Below are 18,407 nucleotides of genomic sequence, written 5' to 3'. Positions count from 1 at the left end.
CATGGCAATGCATGTAAAGTATTACTCAAACCTTAGAGGGTGATGCAAATGTGAGTTATTATTGAGCAAGTATTATAAACCCAGTAGTATTACTTTATAAATTCTAGAATACAGATTCCCCAGGCTCATACTGGGTGAGTAGAATTTCTTAACTGGGGTCCATTCACCCCAAAGCATCAAGATTAGATTTCAAGGGGCCCATGAATTTGGGTGGGAAAACATATATATTTTTTTATTTTCACTAATTTCTGATTTCCTTTGTAATCCTAGGTATTTTTTTCTTACGTACTTAAAACCATAATTCTGAGAAGACATGCATGGGTTTTACCAGATTGTCAGAGGGGTCCATGCCGTGAAAAAGGCTAAGAATCCCTGCATTAGAGCTGAAGTATATCACCTCACACAAGGGTGAGTCTGTGACTAAGGTGAAATGAAGCATTTCTCCAAGTCATTTTATTTCTAAAACAAGAAAAAAAAATGCTGCATGCTTTCAAGACATAGAAGCTAGGAATGCGCCACTTTCAGACCTGGTAATGAGACTCTGTGGTAATGCACACATTCAAGGTAAATAACAATGCTGGAAAATGAAAATTCATTTTTGTTATTGATTCTCATTCATGTGTAAATAATAGATCTAGATATAAAGACCTCCTATCATATACAGGGTCATCCTAATTTTCCTACATGTGTTTTGGTTTTAGATTTTATTAACTTAGGGATTGAGTCACGATCTAAACAAAATGCAGAATTTCTTTCTCTCTGCTCATCTGGACTTCACTCTGCCCTCCAGAGGACACTGTTAGCCTTGTCCTTTGTAACGGTCATTTTTAGTACATTATAAGACACGGGAGCCAGATATTGGGGAGAGGATACAGTGTATATGCTTGTATTAAGGAGCTCTACTAAGCTTTAAACATAAATTTTGAAATGTTCTGCTTTCAAATCATTTCCCTCCTACCTATGACCTGCGTTATTCAAGTTATAGTCAACCAGGACTATATAAAGCCCCTGTATGAATACAGACAGTGATGATTCAGTCTAACATCATGGGGAAGGAAGTGGTCCTGATAATTTAATTTTTTATGTAATTGAGGTAAATACTAGTGACCTTTTAATAACTTTTATTGGTATAATCTTATGGCTTTTATTGTTTTGGTTAATAGGATCTATGATATTGATAGTTTTTCTAATATTGAAAGAACACTGAATTCCTGGTATAAATCCAACTTGGTTACAATGTATCATCTTTTTGATTACGATGCTGATGCTGTAGCCACTTTAATAATGTTTTATTTAAAATTTATTCTTGAAGACTAAATGAGCCATAAATGAGCTCCCAGAGGGAAGGAAAAACAATTGGGAGCAGACAGATTTTCAAGTGAATTGTATAAATTCAAAGAAAAATTAGTTCCAATACAACACAAACTTCTGGGAGAAATATGAAAAGAAGGGGTCCTGTCCAATACCTTCTATAATATAAATATCACTTAGATACCTAAGTCAGTTAGTCAAAACAGAGGAAAAAAAACCATAGACCAATAATATACCTAAAGAAATTGATGCAAAAATAATAATAGTTTTATATAAAATAGCATTTACATGGTGCTCTAAGGTTTGCAAAGAGCTTTATAAATATTAAATCATTTGATCTTCATAACAACTTTTGGATCTAGGAGGTGTTATTGTTACCCAAATCTTATAGATGAAGAAACTGGGGCAGACAGAGGTGAAATTACACAGCTAGTAAGCTTCTGAGGCTGGATATGAACTGCCAGTCTTCTTGACTCCAGGTCTAGAGATCTGTCTCTCAGGCCAACTAGCTGCTTCAAACAATTAAATAAAATATAGCAGCTTTTATTTTTCATTTACTTTAACCTTTCTGAAGCAGGTCTCTTCTAAAGTTTACTAAATACAACCTAAATTAGCTCTTTTTTGGGGGGTGGGTGAGTCTGTTTCATGATTCAGGGGACTATTGTTGCTTTGTGGTGTAATAAAGTAATGCCCTGAAGGTCCAATATGGGATTTAGGGCTATTCACCCCAACCTTACCTAACAATAACAATAGCTGGCCTTTATATTGTGTTTTTAGTTTTGCTGAGCAGAGTTTTCCTTTAACAATCTTGTTAGATAGATGATAAAATATTTTTATTCCCATTCTAAAGATGAGGAAACCTGAAGCTTAAGGGTAAATGACTTGCCCAAGATTATGAAGACTTTAAGTAGCACAGCCAGAATTTGAACCCAGACCCTCTCTCACTAAAAAATCAAGCACACTTTGAAAATATCCTCAGACAGTCACACTTCTTAAGTTATTTTCGTAAAGTGTTTATGTATATTAGCAACTACAACTACTGCCATCACTGCTTTTGATGGACTGCCTTGTGGTCTGTTTCTAGAAGAGGACATCTCCATGCTACTCCTGACCATGTACATGAGATTTGGAATGGACATTTTTTTCAAAGTTCTAAGACTCTCTGCTTACTTGCAGGTCTTGAGGCTATGTTCCAGGGTAGTTAAGGATAAAGGAAGTTTAACTACCAAGGCATCAGTACCACTTAAAGAAAGCAATTGGCTGCAAGTATAATGCTACTGGTAGTGTCAGGAAAAAAAGGCTAGGCTAAAACCTCATTCTGGGAAGGCATGAATGGCTCCGTTAGCAGGTATAAAAACATAAACACATACATGCGTCTGCACACACACATACACACACACAAACACACATAATGGTTAAATAAACAATTGTTAAATGCATAAATAATAATAAAAATAATAGCTAGTATCAATATGGTACTTTAAAGTTTGCAAATCACTACAAAAATCATCTCATTTGATCCTTATAACAATACTGGGAGGTAGGTGCTATTATTATCCACATTTTAAAGATGAGGAAAATAAGGTTGACAGAGGTCAAGTCTCTTGCCCAAGGTCACACAGCTAAGTAAGTGTCAGAGACTATATTTAAACTCAGTTCATCCTCAGTCCAGGTCCAGGAATCTATCCCCTGTCCTAACATCAAGGCACTCATATTCTAATAAGGAAAGCTAGCACCTATGTAGGAATGATGATCACGGAAGTGTTTTGGTCTCTGATATCACAAGTATGACAAGTGGAGACATATAATAGTAATAATAGCATTGTTGTTGAGTCATTTTTCAATCATGTCTTACTCTTCATGACCCCATTTGGGGTTTTCTTGGTAAAGATTCTGGAGTAACTTGTCATTTCCTTCTGCAGCTCATTTTACAAATAAGGAAAGTGAGGCAGGCACTTAATAAGGTGAAATGATTTGCCCAGGGCCACACAGCTAGTCAGTGTCTAAGGCCAGATTTGAACTCAGGAAGATGAGCCCTTCCTGATTCCAAGCCCAGTTCTCTATCCACTGTACCACCTAGCTACCCCAGTGTTAATAATAATAGCTAACATTATATAGCACTTTGAGGTTCACAAAATGCTTTACAGATCTCATTGATTATTTCAAAAGCCCTATGAGGTAAGGGGTATTACCCCCAGTTTACTATGCGTCAAGCACTGGGGATACAAAGGGTTGACATTCTTCTTTATTTTTTCTTTCAATTTTTAGGCAGTTGGGGTTAAGTGACTTGCCCAGGGTCACACAGCTAGTGAGTGTCAAATGTTTGGTCTTGAGGCTGGATTTGAACTCAGGTCCTCCTGACTCCAGGGCCAGTGCTCTCTCCCCTGCACCACCTAGCTGCCCCTAGGGTTTACATTCTAACAAGGGAAGAAACTACATAGAGAAGAAGTGGCCAGTGAAGGGTGGTTTAGTGAGTGGAACCACTTTCCAGGAATGGTAGTGGGGCTTTGATTTCTATTGTCAGAGCTAGACAAGGGATAAAGTGACTAGGAGATACATACATGCCAGAATTCAGATTCCTGAATCTGCGTCCAGATAAATATGGAGAACTCTGATCAGTCAGGAGCTCAGGTCATCAGGACAGGAGCTGGAGTCCCAGACCAGAAGCTGAGAAAGTGAGGTGAGGAAGATAACAGGAAAATGACTTAAGGCCAGCAGAAAGCTGAGCCTGGTAAACTCTTGTATACTGTGTGCTACCAGCTTTCATTTTCCTGGTAGCAAACCCTTTTCCATGACCTAGATCATATCTTTTCATTTCCTCCTTTAATATTGGTGACCCTGGTAATGACATTTTTTTTTAAAACCTATACTAACCACCTCCTGCTCCTGCATGTGTTTCTAAGCACTCCAGCAATGGACAGCTGGTTCTCTACCAATGGCTCCTCCTTGAGGCAGAACATTTCAGCTGTGTCCTCTTCTGTCTTCTTCACTTGGGAAGCATCAGCCTAGACCAGGGGTGTGGAACCTGTGTCCTCAAGACCACGTGTGACCTTTTAAGTCCTTGGATGTGGCCTTTTTACTGAGTCCAAGTTTTATATAACAAATCCTTTTATTAAGGGGATTTGTTCTCTGAAATTTAGATTCCATCAAAGGGCTACATTTGAGGACCTAGAGGGCCAAATGAGCCTTGAGGTTGCAGGTTCCCCACCCCTGGACCATGTGAGACCCTTATCACAAGCTCAGGAATATAAATTTCCTGGCCTGGCCTAGACTTAGCACTTGAAGATAAGTGACTTTATTACTCTGTGCACATTTCTATCCATACACACGCATATAATGATAATGATAATGATAATTATATTATTAGCTACTGAAGACACAGAAATTTCTTGGCATCAAACTCTTGGCACTATCAAGTAGTTCAACGTCAGAAACTGACATGCTTTTCATATATATATATATTAGAAAAAGAGGCTGATTTATTCACTTGATCCCTATGCTCAATGTTGAGGCTGCTAAAACATGATGGGGAGTTTCCAACAGCCAAAAGGTACTCACAGATAGGAACCACTCTCAGCCTCCATGATGTCTGGTTCCCTACCTGACAGATCCATATTATCTGCAACACTGCCACCAAGGGGAAGCTGTGGAAAACTTCTAAAAATCAAGGTGAGCCAAAGATAATGGCTCTTCTCTCAAGAAGGATAGAAGACAGTGAGGATGGGGAGATGTCAGAAGATGAAGACAGTAATGGAAGAAAATTAAGAAGGCTGCAGTTACTCCAGGAAAGAAAATGCAAAGCTATTGTTGCCACACCCATTGTAGGAACAGTGTCCTAAACCTTCCTCCCTGTTTCAGTTAGGTTAAGCTTTCCCTTAAAAGGTATTGAGACTTTCCTTAAGACTTGGCCAGTTCAGGGGGTTGTGGATGCCACTTCTTTCTTCCTGAGTACAAAGCAGACATAAGGAACTTGTAGAGACATTCTCATGCTAGGATGATGGATCATGGTGGGTAACTCAGACAAGGGAGATTTGCTGAGCTGAATCAGCTCAAAGTATCCTCAATGTCTTGCTAAATAGCTATGCTTGCTAAATATCTTTTTTCCTAGAGTATTTTTGTTACTATTGAATGATACCATAGGAAGGGCTTAACCCAGGCCAGACATAGAGCACTTGCTGAGAAAGAAGTCATGACCCCTAGACCACCGAAACTTCCTCTGGCAAGAAAATGGCTACACTAGCCAGAACAATCATCACATCAAGCAAGAAGGGAGCCATCTCGGCTAAAGCAATAATATTCCCAGGCAGGAGGGCAGAAAAAGGAGAGGAGAGGAGAGGAGAGGCCCTATTTGAACTCAGGTCTTCCTGATTCCAGGCCCAGTTTTCTATCCACTGCTCTACTCAGCTGCCAATGCATATGTATAGCTAAATATGTGTATATATGTACAATGTATGTGTAAGTATATACATATTTGTATGTGTGTATATGAATAGGAATAGAGGTGAAACCTGGAATTTCATTGATATAGGGAACTCTCAACTGAGGAAACTCCATCTACCAATGAAGAACAGCATTTCATCTGCACATTACAGCCTTATTACCTTAGAGAGCTGGCCAATGCACTGAGAGGTTCAACAACATGCCCAGGGTCACACAGTCCTAATGTGTCAGAGATGAAACTTCAACCTAGCTCTTCCTGTATCTTAAGCCAATTCTCTAATCTACTACACTCTGCTATATTATATAGCATCATAGATCTAAAGTTAAAGGAAAACTCAGTAGACCATCTAGTCCACTTCCCTAATTTTAAATGAACACATTCAAATGCATGTAAACATACATGTATGTACATATACATACACATGTACAAATACACACGTGCTTATGTGTATGTTTTTAATTTTTTTTTGTTTTCAGTTGTGTCTGCCTCTTCATAAGCCCCTAGGGGTTTTCTTGGCAAAGATACTGGAGTAGTTTGCCATTTCCTTCTCCAGTTCATTTTACAGATGAGGAAACTGAGGCAAACAGGGGAAGTGATTTATCCAAGGTCACAGAGCTAATAAGTGTCTGAGTCAGGATCTGAACTCACAAAGATGAGTCTTCTTGACTCCAGATCTGGCACTCTATCCACTCTACCACCTAACTGCCCGTGTGTATGCATATATGTTTATACATGCACCTATGCTTGTTCTTTTTTAACAGACTTATTATTTCATTGGTATAGGGAATAATTCATTATATAAACTTCCTTTACCAATGCAGATTGGAATCTTCTGTCTGACTTATTGACTTAGAAAGTTGTCTGAGGCACTAAGAAGTGAAATGACCTGTCCAACACCACACAGCCAGTTTATGGTAGAACCAAGACATGAAGCCAGGTCTTCCTGGCTCTGAGACGAACATGTGAATCTGTATCATAATAATTACAAAAACTAGCATTTCTATAGCACTTCAAGGTGTCCAAAGCACTTCACATAGTTACCAAATTCAATCCTCACAACGTTCTGTGAGGTACATGCCATTATTATTCCCATTTTACAGATAGGGAAAATGAGGTTGATTTGGTCATGTGATTTTCCCATAATCACCAAGTACAGTGCTCTATTCGTTATACCACCTAGCTGCCTCTAAAGTGTGTACATATTTGTGCATATGTTTGTGTGTATGTTGTTTCAGATAATAAAAGTAATCAGAGTTATGGCTAGTCTAGCCCTACCTGGCTTTAGAAAATAGAACTGAAAATATAAAAAACAAAACCCAGCTTTCACAAACAATCTTTTTTCCAATCTATAATTATCTTGAATCAAATTAGTGCCTAAACAAGGTTCTGAAAATACTGCCACTAAGTTGCTGCTAAAAAAAAAAAGAGGGCAAAATGATAGCATTCCAAGGACTATAAATAATAAATGCCATTGAAGAGGTAAGCCAAGTGAGAGAAGGTTTGGATTTAAGAACCTCTGACAAAATTTCAACCAGCCTTTGGCCCCAAAGTTTAGAGTTATCATCCTGACCTCTCCTTCTGAAGCAATAATAATAATGGCAGAAATAGTACTACTAGCAGCAGCAGTAATCATAATAATATTTATAACAGTAATAATTTAAGTTGAGTGTTAGAGTGTTAGAGCTCAGAAGAGGAGCCTTGAAAGCCTTTTATTCTAACCCCCTAATTTTACTGAGGAATCTACAGTTTAAAAATAGATATGACTTGCCCAAGGTCACACAGGAAATGTTGGAGAGGAAGTAAAGGCATGTTCTCCTGATGCTAATCCCAGGGCTCTTCCCACTCCTAGGAAAGGGAGATGAAGATGATATTCCTTAGCATAAACAATACTGGATTATAAAATTCACTGTTGTTACAAATCCCTTTGATGTGTACCATTTTATTTCATCCTCTCAATTTAGTAAGGAGATAGTATTATATCATCCCCCTTACACAGATAACAAAACTGAGTGGTAGAGATGAAGTGATTAGACTAAATGGCACATCTGGAGCCAAAGCTCCTAGGTTTGAAGCCCAGGTCTGCCACTTAGCTGTGTATCCTGTGGCAAGTTATTTCACTACTTTGGGCCTCAATTTCTGCATCTATAAAATGAGGTTGACTAGATGAATCCTAAAGCCTTTTCCTGCACTAAATCTATAATTCTGTCAGCAGGATCTCATTTCCAGGTCTTCTAATACCAATGCTTTTTTCCATTAAGTCAACCTGTTCCGTACATTAGAATTATAGAGAGTGGTCTGGAAAACATGATGCAGGGAAGAAATAGAGGGCTACATTCATTTCCTTGGTGGTGAGAGAAATTATTATTTTGCTAATTATTATGCGGATCAAGGCTTTTATTTCCTTGTTTAGGGCCCAGCCTCTGTGGGTCAGTCAGCCTCTAAAGGACAGGAGTGATTGATGAGATCACCCCCCACCCCAGTCTTCAAGGAACATACACCTCAGTCATGGGCCAGACCCCACCCAAATAAGATAAGGGGAAGTATAAACAGAATCTAGTCTGGGTGAATTCTTGCTGTCTTCATAGCTCTCCATTAGAATTTAGGGTGATCATTTCCTTATGAAGGAAAAAAAAACAAACAAACAACCAGAGGGGTCAGGGTAGAGATGGATTCCCCTGTTCAGATTCCTGTAGGTGGCTGAATCACATGATCAAGCCATATTCTCAACAGAAGGAGCTGAAGATTCCTAACCCACCGCCTCATTAAATGTCTACCAACCAGTGTCGACTTGCACCCCCTTCTCCAAAAGTATGTCAGTTTTCAACCTCACCATGGTTTTGGTTTTGGTTACCAAGAGAAACCATTAACCATCAGTTTATTGATTATTAGCCAGCTTAAAATTTATTTTTAATTACACAGTAATTGTCTTTTGGGAAAGGAAAGAGACAATATCAATAGCACACACTTTAAATTTCAATGAAGTTAATCCTCAAAGAATGTCGTCTGAAGCAAAAGATAGAAACCTAGACCCGGAGTCAGAAAGATCTGAGTTCCAACACTGCCTCAGATACTAGCTATGTGACTTTGGGCAGTCACTTCATTTCTGACAGCCTCAGTTTCCTCATCTGTGAAATGAGTACAATAATAACACCTACCTCCTAGCACTATTGTGAGGATCAAATGAGATAATGTTTGTAAAGATCTTTGCAGAGCTCAAAATGCTATAGAAATGCTAGCTATTATAATTATTATTATTAATTGAAGAAAAAAGAGATAACTTGTAGTCTTGCAATACTTTAGAACAGAGAGGCACATTTCAATTGAGACAATGTCATTTTAACCCAGGTAGACCTGGAAAAGGCCTATGGAGAATTAGGGGCCATATATTCTGGGCCTAGATATACATTTTCTTTCTTGAACCTCAAAAGAGAACACTTTACCTCTCTAATTCACTGATATGTTATTCTGAGTTATAATTATCTAAATCCCCCATCATATATCTTTACTAGATTATAAAGTCCATGAAATCAGAGACCTATCATGTGTTACAATACATTGACCAAGTAGGTGCTTAATGTTTACTGAATTGTATTAGTACCTGGAAGACCTGCTGAGTTGAGCTGCCATTGCCAAAGACAGGCTCACAAAGGCTTTTGCCTTTAAATGGAATGTGGTCAGACTTACCTTATTTTCTCCCAACTTAAATACAGCTTTTGCAGACGAACTCCTTGACACATCATGTTATCCCAGGGAAATTCTTCCATAATACACTGGAAGGGAGTCTAGATACATTTCCTGATGGCAAACTTTGATACACACCCCACACCAGGTAATAATTCTTATTATCTAGAGCCATAACTGAACCTGTGGCAAGTTGGATAGTAGGCTTTCCTAGGTACAGCTTCCTAGGACACCATTGGATAGCTGGGAGAAATGGAAGAAGAAGAAGAAGCATCCTAAGAGAGTGCTGTTAGTAGGGTGGGCATGGGAGGAATTGCCCCTAGAATAGTGCTGTTGGCACTCTTTAAATTATTCACTCTGAGCTAAAGCTCTATCATCCCACTTTAGGTACAACTTTATCAACACAGGTAGAGAGGACATTCCCCACCGCCCACCCTATTCATTATATCTGCTTTCTAACAACAACAACAAAATCATTATTTCTCTTAGCACAGTGTATATTTTTAATTAAGATGAAATAATTTAGGAAAGCAAAGGATATCTATGACACCTCGTAGAAGATATAGGTTGAATTTTGGTATGCAGAGTGTGATTTGACTTTACAATAAAATTGAAATGCCTGTGTTATTCAAAAGGTTTTCCCCTACAAATAGCTCCAGAGACCCTTCAGTACTATGCCCACATCTAGAGGGGTAGGAACAACAAGACTTTTGAATGAAAGGACAGATACACAGAGGCAGCAGTGTTAGAGACATTATCTGTTTAATAAATATGATTGTAAAAGCAATAAACAATAGCAATTATACATTACACTACATCTTATTTAACCAAAAAAATACATCAAAAAAGTCATTTTAAAATTAGAAGTAGTTCCAATACGATAAGAAAACTTTCATTTTTTAATCGGCTTCCTATAAAAATAAGTTGGCTAATGAGGGATTTCAATGCTCCGTTGGAATTCTGGAAAACACAGAACAGCTGTCAAGCGTCCCGTGGCTCTGGAAGTTGCTGTTTGGAACTCCTGAAAAAAGCAAAGCCAACCTCTGCATTTTGGAGGGGTGAGTCTAATTAGCAACAAGGCAAGGAAGCTGCTGGCCCTTTGTTTAGGGTGAGGTTTGCACATTTTTCCACCAGGGCTTAAAGAAAGGCCTGAAATCAGATCTGACTCTGGGTTTGCCTTGCATCTTGCCTGTTTCTTAGAATGGCTCCTCCAGTGTTTTGACCAGTCGCTCCTTAAACAAACCATGATCCTATTGCAGTTCCTTTCTGTTACTGACAGACAGGGGTAGGCACTTGGCTCCCTCTTAATCCCTGTTCCTTCTAGATACCTCCTCTGGAAGGCATAATTGGGTCCACAGGGGAGAAAAAGACTAATTCTTCCCATAACTCTTTGGCCTAGTGCCTGGATCTCAGGGGTAATCTTCAAGAAAATGGGAAGTTCTAGGGGTATTGGGAATGGTGTTGGTGAGAAGTAGATCTTGTTAGCACAGAATATCAGAGCAACGTGGGATATTAGAGATCATCAAATCTCATTTCCTCATTTTAAAAATGAGAAAAATGAAGCCCAGACATAGTAGGACAATGACTTCCCCAAGGTTACATAACTAGTTAGTGGCAAAGCCAGGACGGGGCCCAGATCTCAACTCCTACAATCCAATGCTCTTTCCACCCCTCCCTGCTGCCTCATTCTCAGATAACATGAGCTGTTATCTTTTCAAAGTGGTCATCAGTGACCAGTCTCCATAATGACTAACACTTATTGCCACCCCCGATTCTAACGCTAGGTCAAGAAGAAGATTTTTTTTTTCCTCCTTGGAACTATACATCTAAGACTCTCTCATGTTGTTACTAATGAAGATTACTCTGCTGCTTTCTAATCACTCCATCTTCCAGATTCAAATAGAAACCTTTAATGGAATAAATAGGTCGAGTGTGCCTGTTATGGGACAGGAGCACCAAAGTGGTAACTACCAAAGGCGTCAAACTTCTAAGTTTAAACCTAGATTCCCAAGCATAAAATAGACCGTTGACAAAGCTTTGGAAAGCTCCCAAACAGTCCTTCTTCTAGAGCTGAGGCAAAAGGGGACATACACAGTTCCTGCTGGGGCTGGTCCAATGATGGGTATTGAACTTGCTACACCATGGGTATTACCCAGAACCTATCATGTCCTGTGTCAAGGCCCCAGGGAGTGATGAGGTTAAGCTCTAGAGTGGAAAGATGAGACTGTTTTTTTCCTACTGCTGAGATTGGATTCTGGACTCTCCCTACTTCCAAGTCCTTAGAGCTTTCTCCTATACTTCCTCTATTTTACAGTCTATTTATTCCTTCTGTGGTTTTTCTGGTCCACACCAGGGAAGATCCTGGAATAATTTGAGTGCCATCGTGATTTTTAATGACTTGCTTTGCTGGGTTCTGCCTACTTGATTTTTTTCTTTTCCCCCCCTTATATTGAAAACAGAATATTCATGGATATGTGTGTGTATGTGTTTATGTCACTACCAGGACCATCAAAATAGCCAAAAATATCATCATCTTCACTATCGAACAAACCTTAGTTTATTTCTCTTAGAACTGTGTAGTTTCTAAAATGGGTTTCCTTTAAGTATGTGCTGACACCCCTTTAAGAGTTTTAGTCAGCTTAAAGTCACATGCACATTGCCACTTTACAATGAGAAGGGATTTGGATTATGACAAAACCGTTATGTTTTCTCTCTTCAGAGTAATTGTCAACGTGAAGTAATATGTATGTGTGGGCAGAGCAGGGGGTGAAGGGGAGGTGAACCAAACATATTGTAAAAGAAATATAACGTTTCCAAGTGAATTGCCATTATGAATGGGTACTGGTTTGATCACATGGTTCTAGTTAGGCATAAACAACTCTTCTGAATCCCTTCTCCAAAGTATATGACCCAACCTCAAGCTGACTTGAATAACACCCTCTTATATATGAAATATTTGGGGTGGGAATCTATAAATAATTTTAAAAGTGACTTGAGGTTGGGGGTTCTAGGACAGAAGGTACAATGTATGGAACTAGATCCCTCTTCTTGTATAGGAGCCAGGTTAGTTATAGACTCTTCACTTGAGGGGTTTAGAGTCCATTGAGTCCAAAACTATCAATTTATAGAGGAAACTAGGACTCATACAGAAGAAATAATTACTCAGGGTCAAAATAAGTGGCAAAGACAAGGGCAGAATCATGATCTTTTGACTCCCACTCAATGTTCTTTCCATTGATCCATTTCCCAATTCATTGGCAACTCCAATAGAGAACTTTATAAGAGGCTTTAGTGAAAATGGGAATTCAGTGCTTCAGAATTTAAACTGAGTGTCCATCAGATAATAGGAAAGGCTACAGTGAAGGCTTTATTCAGAAACAGGAGGAGGAGGGGAAAGCTAACAGCAAAGTTGGAAAAAAAAAATGGAAGGGTGAGGCAGTTAGATGCCTTGGTCCACTAGGGACTGAGGGGATAAATAAAGATTTTAGTGAGGACATAGGAAAAATGGATTGATTCAGACATGAAAAATAATGGATGAAGGGTCATTTAGTGGCAAAATGAGGGCTTGTATCCTATCCATGCCATGAGGGGCTACAAGAAGAAGGAAGTGGTTCCCTTCTAAATGGGTGTTGGAACTACTAGGAATAGATGGATGGGAAATAAATGTGCATTTTTAATTTATCTCCCTGCCTCACTCTTCCCAGCCTGATGCTTCCCATCATCTGCACCAACTGCCCCATTTTCCCTCTGGAGCCACAGAGCATAAAGAGCCACTGCTGTCCAATGGAGGGGCAGAAGGGAAATCAAACAGGAAAACAGAAGGGAAATTAACAGAGAAAGAGCCCAGGGTTTCAAAACGCCTGTGTGGCATCTCTTTTGTGTCTTATGAAATTGCCTCGGGTGGCTAACCCAACCCAGGAGGCTTTAGTGCTAAAATTGCTGTTAAATCTAGAGCCAAGAATGCTTCCAAAAAAAATACATGCAGATTTCCTTGGTCTCTATTTGTTATGAATCTCCTACAAACACGACGGATCAGAAAAAGAGAGAAGGAGGGGAAGAGGGGAGCGTTTTCCATTAAAATAGAGCACCTGTACACCGCCCCTCCGAACGTGTTCTCAGGATCATGTCCACATGCACAGGTTTAAAGCTAAAAACCCTTGTTGTCTGTGTCTGAAGAATTAAAAAGTCCCGATGCAGTGAGTGTTTTAATGTGTTTTTGTTTGTTTTTGTTTTTTTGTTTTTTGTTTTTGTTTTTGTTTTTTACTGGCGTCCTCCATTCAAACATTTACATAGGTAGGGATTTCTTTTGTGCTTTGATTCTCAGCAACTATGGAAATACTTCCTGGCAAAATAGGAAACAGAACAACAAAGGGGAAAAAAATAGAGTTAGTGGACAGAAAACGATGATGCACTCGACAAGAGCGAAATTCTTTCCGATCAGCAGGTCTCCGCCTTTGGGGTTTTTTCTTTAAATTGTAAAGTGTGCCCCGGAAGGTCCCCGCTTTGGCGTAGAAGGTGGAGTGGCATGTCTTGCTCTTTTCAATCGGAGAGATGATTCACCAGGTTGAGCAGAAGGGGAGGGAGGGGAGGGTAAAGCTACTCTCCTAAGAGAAAATGTGTAACACTTACTCATTTAATGACATTTGAAATGAAAAGGTGTCAAAGACTTTGCAATCTGCTGAGCGATGTTCCTGGGGAAGGAGGGATGGCTTCTCTAATAAGGTAAACAGTAATTGGGCTTCCCACCTCTGGAAATAGGATTGAGAATCAAATGACCCAAGAAAAAAATCACTTAGAAGCTTTAAAAGTGACTAGACAGGGTGAATACTGCTCTGGACTTGAGGACAGAAAGGCTTTTTTTTTTTTCGTTTTAACCAAAGCAATTACACATTTATCACCCTGTCTCCCCAAATAGAGGAAAATGTGTTGAGAAAATTGGACACCAGATGTGACTGCAGTTGTTATTATTACCTACAATAGTGGCAGAGTTATTATGTTGAAATTTTCCCTTAATACATCTACAGACCTCTCCTATATCCATTTAAAGACAGGGTTATGTTTTCATTTAGCTACTCATTTTTTCAAGTAACATATTGAAAGTCATATGTAAGGGGCTTCCAGACAACTTGGTATCATCAAGTTAGAGTGAAGCGTGGATAGTGATGTATAAAATGCCATCAGCCAAAGTCTGAAGCACAGGGATGTGATGAGACCATTTACAGCTCCATTCAACTCCCAATGCTAACAGACTGGAGGAACCACAGGGAGAAAGTTACCAGCCAAAATGGGGCTCCATTTATTGTTTGGCTTCCTAGGGGTACAGGGGGTCTCCATATAAAAAGCATTTAGCGATTTGGGCATGAGCAGCACATCTCTCTCTCGCTTTCTGATTCCCAAGCACAGCTTAGATGAAATCAGCAAGTCTACAGGTAAAGGGGAAGCCCTCTTTTAAATACATTTGAAGTGCACCTTAGTGAGATTCCATTTGCTGGGTGAGAAGGAAACAAAGCAGGGACTTGGCATTCCCCTCGGCAACAGCATCTCCCTCTACCACCCAATTCTTTTTCTTTAAGCGAAATTGACTCCCTGAGGCTACAGTATCGCATGTTTGATTGCTCCTCTCCCATACCAAATCCCTGCCATACTTTGCACCCCTCCTCATCCCCTAGAAATCCTTTCTAGATTATTGTTAGATTTTTGAAGTAGTGTCTACTTGGGGAAAGCCCACCTGAAAGTCCTTCCCATCCCACCCCCACCATCACCTTTAGGATCAGCGGTTCCCCCTTTGCCATTGTGGTGTGGATCCCAGGTGGTTTGATGCGCCTGGCTTTTGTTCCATACTTACCGCTCCTGGAAACATCCCACCCTGACCCCTGCACCATGCCGCCCATTACCCCCAAGATTGTGTATTTTCAGAGCAGATACTTTTCTCTCATTCACATAAAGGTCAGAAACCACATGTGTTAGTGAAGGTCCCAGTGCAGTTTTATGAAAGACAGGAGACAACTAAGGAGAAAGCTATTGGACAGAGGAAGGAAGGCCTCACGTTATCATTTCACTTTCTGTCAAAGTAAAAGCAAAGTGAGGGAAAGTAAACTGACAGCTTAGTTTAGTTCCTACCAAGGATGTTAATTAACAGAGTAGAAGAGATTTAGCCAATTACTACTCCGACTGGCCAGCTATTGGCTACTGGAAATTATTTACCTATGGGCTGTGGGTCCAACTTCTCATCTATAAATTGACCAGGGCTCCTCAGCTCAGCCTGAGTGACATTGGGCCTGTTTTCACTGTGACTGACTGGGCTGATCAGCTCTTGCTCTTTCTCATTCTGCATCTGTGCATACACATTAAGGCCCGGGATCTTCCTAAAACATTAACAAAAACTGTCAATTGCTATGCACACAGGACAAATGTCATTGCTATATCACGCTTTTTAACCTGGGGCAAGGAGGATGGAGTTGGCAGCTGGGGGACAAAGAGGGAAGAGGGAGAGCCACGCACCTTTTGAACTTGTAGATGACAAAGACGGCTAGCCCTACAAAGACCACAGAGAGTAGCATCAGCATTGCTGACCCACTGTGACTCGGGGTGAGGTCCACAAGGGGGGCTGGAAGAGAAGAAACAGTCATGAGAGATGCTGCAGGTGAAAAGTGCTAGGTAGAAACAGCTGTGAAGATTCCAATACCATCAAACAGGCATGATACGATACACGAGCATAAAGAGTATAATGGTGCCTCTACCAAAGTCATTTTGTAATATTTTTTAATAACTTAGATTCCTTTAATGTTCAAAATGGAACTCATTATCCCGCCCCCTAAATGCATCCTTCTTCCAAATTATCATTTCAATACAAATGATTCCCAGTTCTCTCCATTTAGCCTTAATCTTTCTCTTGAACTACTGCTTCCCATTTCTAAGTACCAGCTAACATCTCTCTATCCCATCAGAACCTCAAATACAAACTATGACTAAAGTGAACCTCACTATCTTCCCCCATAAGCCCAACCTCCTCTAGTCTTTTCTACTTCTGTTAAGGGTACAACTACCGTCCTAGTCACCCAAATTCAGAGCTTCAGGGTCACCCATGACTTTTCTTTCCTTCAGCCTCAGCCCTATGTCCAAGCAGTTGCTAAAACCTATTGAGTCATCTCCTAAAACATATTTCACATTCATCCCCTTCTCCTCAGTCAGATGGCAGGACCCTAGTTTGAATTGGATTATTGCAACAGACTCTAAAATTGATTTTCCTGCATTTTGCCTCTCCTCTTTCTAATCTCTCCTCCCTGCTGCCATTGAATTAATCTTAAGTGTACGTAAATCTGACCAGGTCGCCCCTGTTCTCAGACACTGCATTTTTGTTACCTCTAGGATAAAATGCTAGCTCTTCCGCTGAGATTTGAGAACCCTGCCCGGCCTAGCCTCCACCTACCTTTCCGGATTAATTTATATTCCATACTCACTGTTCTAGGCATGCTGGCCCACTAATTGTTCCTTTCACTTGATATTCCACCTCCCGCCTTCATGTCTGACATTCACTCCTTCACCCCCTTATAGTAGAATACGAATTCATTGAGGTCAGGGAATTATTTCTTCATTCTGTCATTTTATCCCAGTGCCTTGCTCGGTGTTTTGCAAACAGCAGGTGCTCGCTAGGTAAATGCTTGTTGTATTGAATCAGCATCTCTAAAATATTTCAAGGCTTTGCTCACATAGCACTTCCTTCAGAAAGCTTTCCCTTATCTGCCCAACACTGTTGTTTCTCCTTTTGTTTCCCTCTTCAAATTATCAAGTATATAATTAATTGTGTACATATTTTTCGGTCCTCCCTCCCCCCTCAACCATCCAATTAACTAAAAAAAAAAAAAAGAAGAAGAAGAAGAAGCAAAGGCAGTTACATTTTTTTCCCTTGCATGCCTGGAACCTCGAATAGTGCCTTGGACATAGACATTTAATAAATGTTCACTAAATTATATAATCCAATTCATTATAATCAAGATATATTGACAAAACTCTTCTAAAATGATACGTGGCCAGTCACCTATTTATAACGTGGTTCCTATGGCAATAACTGTTCCCTGTAACATTATTTCCTGTTATGTTATGTTTTCATGGAAATGATTAATACCATCAATTCATCTCAATCAAATTCAATAGCAATGCATTAAGTGCCTACTATACTATATTCCAGGCACTAGAGATGCAATGCTAAAAATAAAAATCAGTGTCCTCAAGAAACTTAACGTTCTACTAGAAGGGAGGGACGCTGGATTGGGGAACAGTATGTATACTGGTAAGTCAAAACACAGAGTCACAGAATTTCATAGCTGGAAGGAGCCCCAGAAGCCCAACCAATACCTGAAAAATAATCCCTACATTACACTGGCTACATGGTCATTCAGTTTTTATTTGAAGATTTCCTCATATACACCTCTGTGTGTGTGTGTGTGTGTGTGTGTGTGTGTGTGTGTATTTTAATATGCATTACGTTTCCAAGAAGGGCTCAAAATAACCAGTATGAAAATTAAAAATATTTATTTGTGCAATATTCTCACACACACACACACACACACACACACACACACACACACACAGAGAAAATGTTGATATAATGAATATTTGTCTGAGAAAGCCAACTCCAAGCCCATCCACCCTGCTCTTCATAAGCAATTAGTACCTTCCTATGTAAATGAGCCTTTGGAATTCTGTACCCCTCCACCTTAGTATCACCGCCTTCCGAAGACGAGGACTCCAGAGCATAATTAATAGAGGTCATTAACAAAATGTATTTCCAAAGATGCAGCCCTTTCTCAGGTACTTTGCAGGTTCTGGGTTACTACTTGATACCTCCAAGTAATGTTTTCTTGTTTCTCCCTGTAACCTTTCAGTTACCCTCCTTCTCAGTTTGGTGTACTTTCAATGATTCTACTTGCTAGAAAGCTCCTGAACCTCGGAACATGGTGTTTTTCAAATATTA

General features: G+C 39.8%; 1 protein-coding gene across 1 annotated transcript in view; it reads right to left on the bottom strand.

Moving 5' to 3' along the window:
* Window positions 1-13,630: 13,630 nt before the first annotated feature.
* Window positions 13,631-18,407, bottom strand: part of SORCS1 (sortilin related VPS10 domain containing receptor 1) — a 705,676-nt gene continuing 700,899 nt past the window's right edge. The window contains 3 exon segments of the mRNA XM_078151070.1: window positions 13,631-13,775; window positions 15,638-15,798; window positions 15,935-16,040. Of these exon segments, the coding sequence (XP_078007196.1) occupies window positions 13,711-13,775; window positions 15,638-15,798; window positions 15,935-16,040 (332 nt within the window). The 3' untranslated portion in view covers window positions 13,631-13,710.

This window comes from Phascolarctos cinereus, unplaced genomic scaffold, assembly GCF_003287225.1.
Source record: "Phascolarctos cinereus isolate Bilbo 61053 unplaced genomic scaffold, phaCin_HiC Scaffold_3;HRSCAF=262, whole genome shotgun sequence".
Classification (NCBI taxonomy): Eukaryota; Metazoa; Chordata; class Mammalia; order Diprotodontia; family Phascolarctidae; genus Phascolarctos; species Phascolarctos cinereus.
This window is presented reverse-complemented; position numbering and strand designations above follow the sequence as displayed.